Source organism: Barbus barbus, assembly GCF_936440315.1.
Source record: "Barbus barbus genome assembly, chromosome: 34".
Lineage (NCBI taxonomy): Eukaryota > Metazoa > Chordata > Actinopteri > Cypriniformes > Cyprinidae > Barbus > Barbus barbus.
The window spans coordinates 25359745-25373285 of NC_136762.1; the positions used below are offsets into that span (position 1 = coordinate 25359745).

The 13541-nt window shown below is 43.9% G+C and overlaps 1 protein-coding gene across 6 annotated transcripts in view; it reads left to right on the forward strand.

The window, feature by feature from the left end:
• The window catches only part of LOC306854320 (E3 ubiquitin-protein ligase rififylin-like), a 36639-nt gene that overhangs the window by 16744 nt on the left and 6354 nt on the right, over positions 1 to 13541 (forward strand). For 2 of the 6 annotated variants that reach the window (XR_013782816.1, XM_079392224.1), the window contains exons 2-4: positions 1216 to 1404; positions 10778 to 11149; positions 12490 to 12555. Coding sequence is in view for 3 of the 6 variants with exons in the window: in XM_079392224.1 (XP_079248350.1) it covers positions 1228 to 1404; positions 10778 to 11149; positions 12490 to 12555 (615 nt within the window). In the remaining 3 variants the exon portion in view is untranslated. The remainder of the gene's footprint in view (positions 1 to 1215; positions 1405 to 10777; positions 11150 to 12489; positions 12556 to 13541) is intronic. The other 4 variants (XR_013782817.1, XM_079392225.1, XR_013782818.1 and 1 more) reach the window with 2 other exon arrangements.

Genomic DNA, 13541 nt, shown 5'->3' on the forward strand with positions numbered 1-13541 from the left:
AACGCGCTGCACTGCAATCAAATTAGTTTGATAGATCATACCAGAAATATGGTGGGAATTAAGTTATATATTATCACTTTAAACAAGAGAGAGTGAAAGTAAGATAGAGATTCAACAGAAAAGCGAAGCTACACGGAGCTACAATCGCAAACCTCTCAGCAGCACGACAGACAGAAGCAATCGATGAAAATACTGTTTCCTTTCTTCTCCATGATAGACCTGTGTCAGAAACAGAACATTGTGCACCACCACAACCAGCTTTTTAAGCAGTTGATGGAAAAAAAAAACCTGATGTGAAAAAATTAGAAAATAAGTCTTGAATTATTCACCTTTTTTAAGGTGTCTATGATAACAACACCATCCATGTTTGTTACCCATAGTAAACCAGCATTTTTGAACTTTTTAATGGCTAGACTTCAATATGATGCATGTTTAGAGCACCAGCAGATTACCAAAAATAATTTTCAAGGTCGGGCAGCTTTGATGAAAAACAAATGTTTTTTTTAGGAAGAATGTCCTTTACTTAATCATTGCACAAAAAGACTCAAAAACAAGAGTGGCGATTTTGCTTCAATGTTGACAATAACTACATTGTGTCATGTGAGTGCTAGTCATACAGGTTTCTAATTTCAATCCTTTTTTTTTTTTGCATGTGACTTTCAGTCAAGACTGTTTTATACCAGCACATCTTACTGGAGTAATATTGCTGTATCATGGTAATATCCTTTGGGCAGTGGTGTATGGAGGGAGTTACCCACGTCTGCTGTTTTTACCATCCTGAATGATTCATGTTATCAGCTCATTCAAACACTGTGCCCAAACCTTTATTTGGCTGTGAGTGAGATGGAGTGTGTGTGAGAGAGAGAGAGAGAGAGAGAGAGAGAGAAGGATAAAGTGTCATCCTAGTAGGAGTATCGCTCAGCTCCTGTGGTTAGACGCACCCAGCCTTTGAATAAATGATGGAAGTCCTACTTCTTCAGCCAAATGACTCCAGCTGAGAGCTTGCCGGCTGTCCTGACTGATGCTGGAATAACTTTTTCACACTGCTAATTCACTTCCGAGGGTATTGATTAGAGCAGACCAATCTACTTTTTAAGAAAGTACATCCTTTGTCTTCTCAGACTAAGGGGGTTTGATTGTATTTGAAAACTGAGTTGATTGAATTCGTGGTGCGATTAGCTGTAATCCAAGAGTCTCTTTCTTGAACTCTTGCAGTAGGTGGGGAGTATGTGGGCCAGCTGCTGCGGCTGGCTCTGTCTGGATGATCCCACCGTGGAGGACACCAGAAGCAGCACACGTCATCAGGCCTTCTCCAACTCTGGCTTCAGCAGTTACCCATCTCCCACCGCTCCAGAACAGACATGCAAGGCCTGTGGAGGTCGCTTCGACAGCCTAGCCAGAAAGGTAATCAATTTTATACTGACGTTAGTACAAAATTATGATGTCAAGTGCTTGTGAATGGCATTTTCTCAGAGTTTAGTGTTGTAGTACATGTCTTATATGGTCATGGAAACACTGGAAATAACAGGGAATTTTAAAATGATGTTGACCTGGAAAAGTCATGGATATTTATAATGAAAGAGAATCAGCTTGTATGTGAATGATATTTTTTTTAACAATCTTTATCCAATCACACATGACTGTTAAAGCCGTTGAAATTCATTTGATTCAAAAATCTTTGAGGGGATAGTTGTGAAATTGTAATATTGTATCTGTCCAAAAACATTTAAACCATTCTTTAAAGTATCTTCTTTTAGGTTCCACAGAACAAGAAGGTAAACAATGACATAATGTTCATTTTCGGATTAACTTTTATCCTGTTAGCTCATATAAATTGCACTGATTATATTATGTGTGAAAGTCTATTTGTAATAAAATTTGAAGTACAACCCAGTTGCAACACCTCAAAGCAAGCCTTGACATTCCCGTGAACAGATCTTAAGACTATTCTAGATGTTCACATGTGAAGGTTCACAGTTACTCAGTTACTCTAGTTGAGTTTATTCCAGTTCTAACTTAAATTCTGCTTAAGATCATAATCAAGTCGTTTCACTGGAGATTCCCCCGTGTTTAATGTTAATACAAACCACAAACTGTCTTAAGCTACTGAGAACCATATGCAGGTGAATTAGACACAAAATATCCTACACTTTGTGAGCTGCTTACTAAGGCAGCATTTTAAAGCACCAAAGGGCGTTTCTGACCTGAATAGAGTTCCAAACAGAAGACAACCAGAGAGAACTCTAAAAGTCTTTTTGTTATTTTGGATAAACTTGATGCTTGATTTAAAATTAAGCTGCACTTTAAATTTTGTCAAATATGGATTATTGGTAATGTATATTGCACTTATTGGAGCCTTTTGCATTCCTCTTGATGATTTGCATTTACATCATCCAGTCACACTTTATTTTAAGGTCCAATTCCCACTATTAACAAACCATTAACTAGGACTTTTGCCTCAAACTCCTAATTTGCTGCTTATTAATAGTTAGGTAGTTGTTAAGTTTAGGTATTGGGGATGTAGAATACGGTCATGCAGAATATGTGCTTTAGAAGTACTAATAAAGAGCCTATATATTAAAAATAGGCATGCTAATAAGCAACTAGTTAACAGTGAGAATTGGTCCCTATACTAAAGTGTTACCCATCATCCTCATGTCAATGACAGATGAAGGAAAGGGCTTGAGCTACAGTTTATAGCCACCATTATTAACGTTATCAAGCTGCACTTTACAGCTGCCATACATCCTCTGTTTCACATTTGAGTGAGTGACTGGAGTCATTGTGTGAGTGTCCTCGTGCAGCGTGATTTAACCAGAATGCACTTTGTAAACTGGGGCTCGAATGACAGTACGATGATGATTCATATCGATGTCACATTTTACCACTTTACCTTCTTTACTGTAGTGCATTGTCACGCCACGTTCATGGCATTCCTGCACACACACCTTACGTAAGAGTAGAATAACATTGTGATCTGGTTTCCTGAACAGATTTGTTTGAAGATATGGGTTTGGAAGGTTTGATGTTTGACGCAAGCTATTTGTAGACTTACTAGTGGGTAGGACATCTTAAAAGCACATCCAGTATTGTTATCTGAACAGAGCTCAGTAGTGACCACCCAGATTTTTTCAGCAGAAACTTATTCTGACGTCAGTAATACGCATTTAAAAAAAAAAAAGTTTCCAAGCCTTGAACCAAACCAGCAAGTTCCATTATTAATCAGTATTACAACAAATGATTTGAAAACGACTCCTCCCATGACACATTATAAGCCATTGACCAAATATATAAAGCTAAAAAAAAAAAGGTATTTCATAATTAGACAAAAAGATGAAGGTTCAACACTGTGTTCTTAATGGCTTTAATGAGGGAAAGAACTACAAGTCCAATGAAGCATTGCAATAAAAACCAATGGATAAATATAAAACTATTGATTTAATGATGTTTGTTAATTATGCATTTAGAAATAATATATTTTAAGTTTGTTCTAAAATATGCATATATATATATATATATACACTCACACATTTAAGTAGTTTGAGACTTGAGAGCATAGCAAGACTGACTCTGTCATTTGCAGTGCTTCATGGGAGTGGATAGAGGCTAAAGTGTTTTTTTTTTGGTTGTGATTTGCTTGATTGGAGATTTCATTTAATTTGCAGAATCATGGGCAATGTAGTTTTCACTGGCAATATTAAAGGTCCCATATTGTACACCTTTCTGGAGTTTTATTTTAGGTTTTGATGTCCTTAAGAATATATATTTGTGGTATAAGTACCAAAAACCATCTTGATATATTTGTACAGCTCTTCTCTCAGGAGCTCTGCTAAGAACAGGTCGATTTTGGCCTGTCTAATTAATATGCATGAGCCTCTCTTCTGATTGGCTTGTTGTTTTCTGAGTGACGCACGGCCAGGCCAACCACAGGTAACTAGGGTCATGTAGGGCCGTTGTCACAATTGCGTCACAGCGCTAGCTGGAAGCAAAACAAAGGGAAAACTGGAGGCGGCCCATTCAAACCAGCGCAGATTCGGCTACATAAGGAGCTTAAGATAACTTCTTGTTGTGATGTTGGGTGCCAGAATCGACGTCATACAGCCTCAAATTAGAAATCTGATCGCATACCTGCTGCCACTGCCAGACTAAAAACCGACGACAGCTGTGGTTAAACACGATAAAACGAGCGAACTGGACAGAAACGATCGTCATAAATGCTTGCGTTTGCAGCGCACTCTTCTTATCAGAAAAGGTTCAATAAAGTATTGTCTTTTGTTGTTATGGGCAACAAGATTTCTTGCATCTCAGGACTATGTCATGTATGAAATAATATCGGAGTGCATGTGTGTAAAACAACAAACTGACGATTTATATATAATCATTTGTAATTGTATATACATTGTTGTGATTAATTGTGGCTGGAATAATAATGTAGCTGTAAAAATAGTTGCCTGCTGAAACTGAAATGTATTTACACGTTCATCATGACTAGATAGACACGGTGAGTTTGTCTTTACTTTACATGTTAGACGTGATCCACCTCATAGTAACAGTCCTGTCAGATTGTCTATCCTTTGAGTGAAGAGTGTAACGTTACAGGTCGGCCGATCTGGTTTTGTCCGTTAAAGTTCAACTTTTCGATATGTTTCCGTGATGTTGTTGCTCAGCAATGGCATGGACGCGATGCTGTCTGGGGGTTTGGCAAAAGGACGGTGGGCGGTGCTTGGGGTGGTGACTGAAGGTGGTGACTGGAAAGTTCGGACGTCACATTTTTATGGAAGTCACAAGGGCTTGTGAAAAGGCACAGCTACTTTATGCAGGCTGTGTACGCTTTACTGTGGACTGACTGATTTGAAACTTATATGGTAGTTGCATAGCCCCTAGACCTCAGTTATTAGGGGTGGGAGTAAAAATCGATCCATCGATGCATCGCGATTCTCTCTCCGACGATTCTGGATCGATTCTGAGCTTAGTTTTTAACCAGATGTGCGATGATGCTGAGTTTGCTTTAGAAACACCCATATTCTGCTTGCTTCCAATTCCTCACACACATACACCACTCGAACCTTCCGTAAAATAATCTTTCATAAAGTTCGGAAAGGTTGAAGTGAATTACAACGCCATTCACGAGCTTCATTGCACATGATGCGCTGTGAGAGACTTTGTTTAATGTTACACTTGAAGTGTGCGGTCTCGCCCGTTGGTATTTTCCTTACAAATGCTCTACGAAGTCATCATTTATGTAGTTTGGAATGCAGTGGACTTGTATATTTAAAATATGAACCTCACTAACAGAAGGCTGCTTTCAGTTTGTTTGTGTAGACTGCTCACGCATGTGGCTGTGCGCGACTACAACGTGGTTTAATGTATTTGCGTCTCAAAATGATTTTATGACGCAAAATTAATGTAAACACAGCCAGTTATGTCTTAAGGGATTAAACAGACAGGACAAACCACATTACTTAAATTTCAAAAGAGATCCATGCGTGAATGCAGCTTAATAGATCTCCCGCTGTCTATGATGTCATAGTAAAAAACAACCCTGCTGAAAATAACAATAGAACCCTGCCCAAAACACAATAGAAAATATAATGGTGTCTACTGGTATGTGATGGATTCTATTGGTGAGATGTTAAATCCGATTGGAAAAATGCCCAAAAAACACTACAAAAAGGAATTTTGTAATGGTTTTACTGGAAAAAGCTAATGGTTTATAATGGTATTTTAACATTCGAATTTCTGTGATGGTTTCTATTGGGCTTCTATTGTTTTTTTTTTTAGCAGGGAAAGATGAATAAAAATCACTCACAGTTCTTGAATGATACGTTCAGATAAATACTGAAAGCACTCTTTGTGTCACGTTCCCTCTCGGGACACAAGGAGCGAGGAGACGTAGGAGTTCCAAATAGCACATTTATTGGAGAGACACACACAAGGAGACGAGGAGCTTGGGGAGAGACGAACATCAATGACGTTTAAGACCGGACACAGGGGCTAGGAAACACAGGGATTATAAACACTGGGAAATATTCAAGGAAAAACAGAAACAGGTGTGGGGCAATCACATGCAGGGCTGGGGACACATTAACTACTAATTAAAGGGACGAGGATGGCCAAATAGGGACACGAGAGGAAGGGAAACACAAGACAAGGACTGACATTACGCCCCCCTCCGGAAGGCGTGTCCTCACGCCTAACACCATCCAATGGGGAGGGGGGGTGGGCGCTCTGGAGGCCTCCAGGGCGGTGCCCGTTCCAGGGGCCATGGCGGGTCAGGGGACTCGGGAGGCCATGGCGGGTCAGGAGACTCGGGAGGCCAGGGCGGATCTGGAGACTCGGGAGGCCAGGGCGGATCTGGAGACTCGGGAGGCCAGGGCGGATCTGGAGACTCGGGAGGCCACGGCCTATTTTTTTTCGGGCCTGAGGGGTTCTGTGGCCTTGGCCCTTGGCCCGGCCACACAGGCTGTGACCCTCTTACCCCCCCCCAAAATTTTCTTGGGGAAGCTCCCCCCTGGGAGCCACAGAGGAGCGGGCTCTGTCGGGCGCTCTTGCAGCGCGGACTCTGTCGGGCGCTCTTGCAGCGCGGACTCTGTCGGGCGCTCTTGCAGCGCGGACTCTGTCGGGCGCTCTTGCAGCGCGGACTCTGTCGGGCGCTCTTGCAGCGCGCGGATGGACGGAACCTGCGTGGAGCCGGCACGGGAGGGCACGTGCGTGGAGCCGGCACTTGGGGGCGCTCGGGAAGCGCGGACACTTGGGGGCGCTCTTGCAGCGCGGGGCTGGACGGGACCAGCGGGAACTCAGGAGGGCTGGACGGGACCAGCGGGAACTCAGGAGGGCTGGACGGGACCAGCGGGAACTCAGGAGGGCTGGACGGGACCAGCGGGAACTCAGGAGGGCACGTGCGTGGAGCCGGCACGTGGGGGCGCTCGGGAAGCGCGGACACTTGGGGGCGCTCTTGCAGCGCGGGGCTGGACGGAACCAGCGGGAACTCAGGAGGGCTGGACGGAACCAGCGGGAACTCAGGAGGGCTGGACGGAACCAGCGGGAACTCAGGAGGGCTGGACGGAACCAGCGGGAACTCAGGAGGGCTGGACGGAACCAGCGGGAACTCAGGAGGGCTGGACGGAACCAGCGGGAACTCAGGAGGGCTGGACGGAACCAGCGGGAACTCAGGAGGGCTGGACGGAACCAGCGGGAACTCAGGAGGGCACGAGCGTGGAGCCGGCACTGGAGGGCACGTGCGTGGAGCCGGCACTGGAGGGCACGTGCGTGGAGCCGGCACTGGAGGGCACGTGCGTGGAGCCGGCACTGGAGGGCACGTGCGTGGAGCCGGCACTGGAGGGCACGTGCGTGGAGCCGGCACTGGAGGGCGCTCTGGAAGCGCGGACACTTGGGGGCGCTCGGGAAGAGCTGAGCTGGACGGGACCAGCGGAGATGCAGGAGAGCTGGGCGGGACCAGCGGAGACGCGGGAGTCCACCTGCGAGGAGCAGGCACTGGAGGGCGCTCTGGAAGCGCGAGTTCGCGGGGGCGCTCTGGAAGCGCGAACACTTGGGGGCGCTCGGGAAGAGCTGAGCTGGACGGGACCAGCGGAGATGCAGGAGAGCTGGGCGGGACCAGCGGAGACGCGGGAGTCCACTTGCGAGGAGCAGGCACTGGAGGGCGCTCTGGAAGCGCGAGTTCGCGGGGGCGCTCTGGAAGCGCGAGCGGCGGCGGGCTCGGGAGAGCCGCGGACGACGGCGGGCTAGCTCCGACTCGGACCCGGAAGTCTCCCAGACACCGGTATATTCCTACCCTCCAGGTCAATCCTGTGGTGTCTGGGAGGTCCATGGGGTAGTTGTAACAGGCTCCGAGCCGGAACAGATGGAGGATGGCCGCGTCGTGCAGATCCGAACTCTGCGCGAGCCCGCAGAACTCCTCTGCGTACTCCACGAAGGGAAGCTCGCGGAGTATCAGGGCGCGGAGGCGGGCGGCGAACTCCATCGCCATGGAGGGAGCGGGAAAAAAGGAGCAAACAAAAAACTTTCAAAAACGGAAAACAAAACGGGGGAAAAGGAGCGCCGCTTACTTTGTAGGTCCGGTCTTCTGTCACGTTCCCTCTCGGGACACAAGGAGCGAGGAGACGTAGGAGTTCCAAATAGCACATTTATTGGAGAGACACACACAAGGAGACGAGGAGCTTGGGGAGAGACGAACATCAATGACGTTTAAGACCGGACACAGGGGCTAGGAAACACAGGGATTATAAACACTGGGAAATATTCAAGGAAGAACAGAAACAGGTGTGGGGCAATCACATGCAGGGCTGGGGACACATTAACTACTAATTAAAGGGACGAGGATGGCCAAATAGGGACACGAGAGGAAGGGAAACACAAGACAAGGACTGACACTTTGTTTGTTTGTTTTATGTTTCTATACTTATGCAAGGATATGTAAATGTAAGGATTTAAAAATTCTCAAGTCGGTAAACTAATTAATTAATAAGGGGGGAAAAAAGTAGATCAAGAATCGTTCTGGAATCGTGAGGTGACTAAAGATTCCCACCCCTATCAGTTATCATGAAAAAAGCCAGGAAATTTCAGTTTTGACAATATGGGACCTTTAAATAATGTGGCCTCATGGCTTCAACAAAAGCATATCATTGATTAACAACCTTGAAACTCAGTAATTTGTCTTAAAAAGTTTATAGTGTAGGTGATCGTTAAAAATCAGTTCCCCTGTTGTTGAGAGAACCTGTTTCACTCTGTTTGAGTATTTCACTTTAAACTTGTTGGTGGTGTAACGCTTCACTGGTAATTTGGTAATGAAAAGAGTTTTCTGTAAATGAAGCTGGAATTGCATTGATGTGCTTCTACAGAAACATCTACCAGGCTTAGACCTCAGAAAACATTTCACCTACGTAAAGGCTGTGACACACCAAACCAACATGAAAGAACTGGTGACGAAAACTAGGCCGACTGATTCTTAGCGACAGCACAACATTAGCCGACTTGTGTCATGGCCTTAAAGGTACAATAAGCGATTTGAGAACAGAAACGCTGTTCAAAGTGGATCAAACTGAGTACCAAAACACACTTGTAACCAATCACCGGTAAGGGGCATGTTCACACATGACGGGGAGGTGCTTGTTGTATCCACCTTTTTCCTACTGCGTTTTAAATTGTGGGAAGCACTTCCGGTTTGGGGAAGATCCACTCAAAATGACTTCAACAAATCATTTAAAATCATAAGATTGCGCTACAAATAATCCTTATCCGTCATTTTGACTGAATGGGCTGTATGTAGGGTTGTGTTTGTTTTGGTGATTTCAAATATAAACAGTGTTTCTCATAATTCACTTACTGCACCTAGTTGCGACTGACTTTACTTTTTAAAGTGAATCTGAATATTGAATGATTTTGGGGGGCATTTATTTTAGATGAATGTGGATTTTAGGCAGTGTGAAGAGTTGATCTTCACCGCTGGGAACGGCAGTACTGGCACGCACCGTATACATATACATACACACTTACCTCATTCCAACCCCTGCCGGTTAGCCATCGGAGAGCGGGTGCACACGTTATCTCGATGGCACACGGACATTTCACACACTCTTCTCCACCTCTACAGTATACATACCCCGGATAAACCACACAGACACACTGTTGGTAGTTTAGTTTGAAGTTTTATTGTTAGTTCGGTTTGTCTCGTGTATGTGTGTGTGTGTGTGTGTGTGTGTGTGGGAAGTAGTCGGACTCTCACGTTGCGCCGGCGAAACCAAACGATCGGGCGGCGCCCGCTTATGACGTCACGGCTGCGCCGCGTCGGCACAATGCGATTGTAGTCCGACTAAACCATTGTTGTTTTGTGGAAGGGACTGTATCGTCTTTTCTGTGGAGAGAAAAGAGGGTAAATGTTACTGATTTGTTATTAATGTGTTAATAATGATTTATTAGTCTTTGTGTTTCATAATGTGGTTGATGTTTTTACATTACATTAAATTGATGATTTAAACTTGAGATTATAAGATTAAATACTTACCTGATAATGGTACCCTCCGGGTAGGGGGTGGAGCCTGGCCTATAAGAAGGGAGGCCAGGCTCACATCAAGGGCTTGTTTACCAAGTCAGCGAACGTGCTACTGCGGTGCCGTAAGCAAAATTAGAGCTCTTGTATATTGTGGATACTCGTTTGTACATAATATTTGTTGTTTATTTTGTTCTTTTATTTTTTTGTTTTGTTTGCTGTTACTTTGCTTTTTTTTTTTTGGACTGAGCACTTGTGTAAATACTCTCGCCACTGGATATTTTTACGGCGCACTGTAAATAAAAGTCACCTTTCATTTACTCATACGGGTCAAGCCATCATTTTGTTTTATTTTTCCGGACCTAAAACGTCCCGCAGTAGATCTGCAAGGGTCTACTGCATCACAGGCAGTAAAGTAGTAGTGAGTGGAAGGAAATGAGATTGTGTGCAGTCAGTTGCTCCACAGCTCTGACTGAATGGCATTGTGACTTCCAGAACACTACGCTTGAGTTCTGTTGTGTCAATATTTCCTGAAGAAACTTCCCAGACTCCTTTGGCAATATCCAGCGCAGCTCATTGTTTATTAGACATAATGTCGTAAACAGAGGATGTGCTTAGAATGATGCAATAGAGTGTAGCTTTTGACCCAGCAAATGTCCTTGTCAATTGCAAAATGCAATGTTCTTAATGGTGTTACACACTCCTTAAGTAAGATTAGACATTGTGTTCTAATCTTAACCTGGCTTTAAACCCTCCCATTTTTCATTGCAGCACATGTGCATGGACTGCAAGAAAAACTACTGTAGCCGCTGCTCCACTCTGCAGGACCTCCAGCCATGGCTGTGCCATACCTGCCAGCGTTTCCGGGGCATCCTGTTCGAGCGAGCCGAGCTGATGAAGCTCAAGGTAAAGGATCTGAGAGACTACCTCCACCTGCACGAGATCTCCACGCAGATGTGCCGCGAGAAGGAGGAGCTGGTCGAGCTAGTTCTCGGCCAGCAGACACCTACATCTGACACGCACATTCATCCTCCCCCAGTGACCACACAGGAACCTAACACTCCAGTCATAACCGTGAGCCCGTCGACGAACAATGGCACAACAGAACTGGGGCCTCAGACTCGAGCAACAGAAGATAGACAGGTAAAAAAAAAAAACTTATACTACTGGTCAGAGGTTTGGAAAACGTATTTGTTTAATGGCATCTTTTTATGACTGAAGGTGAGCCATAAAAAATGCCTCTATGAAATTATTTTTTTCATAATATTTAACCTGACTATAGCCATTCAACATTGCAGTATAATTGAAAGCTGTCAATTTGAACATTTATTAGACTTTTAAAAATGACAGCTTTCAATTTAAGTGAACTTAATCTTCACATAAACCCATTATAATAAATGTCATATTTACCAGTGTCCTTCAGCAAGTAGGAAACGTACTGAAATTGAATAAAGTTATACTAAATTCTAAATTAAATATAGATGAATCCTTAAAACTACAATAGTGATTGATTTCCTTTTTTTGTTTTGTTCTTTGATCAACAGACATCACAGCAGCTGGGTTATTAGGTTATTTGGCTGCTATAAAATGAAATATCTGACACGTATGCTCATAGTTTCACTCGCACTTTGATTTATGAAATGTATGAAATGGTACAGGCTACAGCGTGCACTGTCATATTTGTACGTGCAGTTGAAGAGCATGCGCTATGAGCACAGTATAACAGCTGACATAATGTCCTGACAGCATTTCATCTGACTGCAGTTCACTGTTGTTTTAATGAAGCTCCTCGTCACTTGTACCGTTTCTGCACTCGTCTGACAAGCGCCTGGCACTGTGGTGGAGTGGAGCGTGCCTCTGAAAAGTCTCCTGTTTGATGTGCTCGTAAAGACGTTCAGCGTCTAAATAAATGCAATCCTTGTCAAGAAAAAAAGAGACACAAGCAGCAGTTGTGAGTGGGGTGGCCAACCCTAGCTCCACCCCTGTGTTAACTGCGTTAAATACTTTTAACGCCGTTAAACTGGAAAAACTAATCGTCACACTAATTTTGACAGCACTAATGTGATTATATTGTAAAATGTAATTTATTGTTGTGGTCAAAACTGAATTCTCAGCATCATTACTCCAGTCTTCAGTGTCACATGATCCTTCAGAAATTATTCTAATATGCTGATTTGATCAAGAAACATTTTTTAATTACAGTTTTTGCTGCTCAATATTTTTTTGGAAACCATTCATCTGTTTTTGAATTGATTTTTCAAATTTGTCTATGCACACAGCTGCTTGCATGTGCTTCACTTCTTGGTTTGGTTCACGCAGAACGGTGAAGCACAGCTTCAAAATGACTTGTGTGACTCACTTTTGACACAGACTGTCTCTTAAGAACACTAAGGAGTGTGCAAAAAATCTGTTGTAAGTTAAAGTGAGTTAGATAGGGAGCACAGCTGTGTTAAACTGTATTGGCTGTGACCTTTGACCCTTAGAGCTTGGCTGAGGCGACAGCTGAAAGCGAGATGGACGCTGAGCTGCAGGTGGAGCAGGAGTTGCAGGTACCTCCTGAAACTCCACACCTCTCCTCTTCTTCTTGCTGCTGCGCTGTCTGGGGCGTTAAATGGGGCAGAGGACAGAACACTGACCTGTCGCACTTAAGACTGCCTAGGGATCTCTCTCTCATTCTTCTGCAATCACAAGATGATTTATGCTGTTCTCAGCAGAGTCAGTTTAAAGAATGTCTTCTGCTTCCATGTGGGTGCTGCGAGCGTGGGAAAAAGCTTGGCTACAGGCTGGGATGAGTCACTTCTTCTTTGAACGTCTGTTTTCAAGTCTACTCTTTTCACATCTTCAAGTGATATTTCATGCATAAATGATGATTCTGTCAACTAGGTAAAGATCGGGATTAATCCATTCCCAGTGAATGAAGCCATTGAAACCAGTTTTGTGAATCAGATCAACTGATCTTTCACATGTGGGGTGAAAAGTACTAGTGTGAAAAGTCACAATAAATGGAAGTAGCAATCTTGTGACAAACAATGGATTATTAAAAAAAAAAAAAAGGGTCTGGGATTTGATTCTACCCATCGATGAGGGTGTTGCACTTAAAGGGTTACTCCATCCCAAAATTAAAATTTTGAACATTAAAAAACGTAAAAATCTAGATCCAACCTATCCATCTCCACCCCCTGAACCCTAAACCCACCCATCTCCACCCCCTAGATGTGGGTCCAACCCCGCCCCCTGGATCTTTGTTCTGCAGTGAGGGGCTACTGAAATGACTGGAGAAGTCAAGTCACGTTTATTTCTATAGCTCTTTATACAATACAGATTGTTTCAGTGCAGCTCTAGTCAGTTCAGGTTGATTCCATTCAGTTCAACAAATATGTCAAGTTCATCAGTTATGAAACAAAGCCGATTCAGCTGTAAAGCAGCTCTACAGAAGACAATAGTGTCATTATTCGGCTCAGTCAGTTCAAGTTTCATTCTCATCTGATGGTGTCAGTGCTGTCAAATCAATAATGATACTGAATATTAAAGAGTA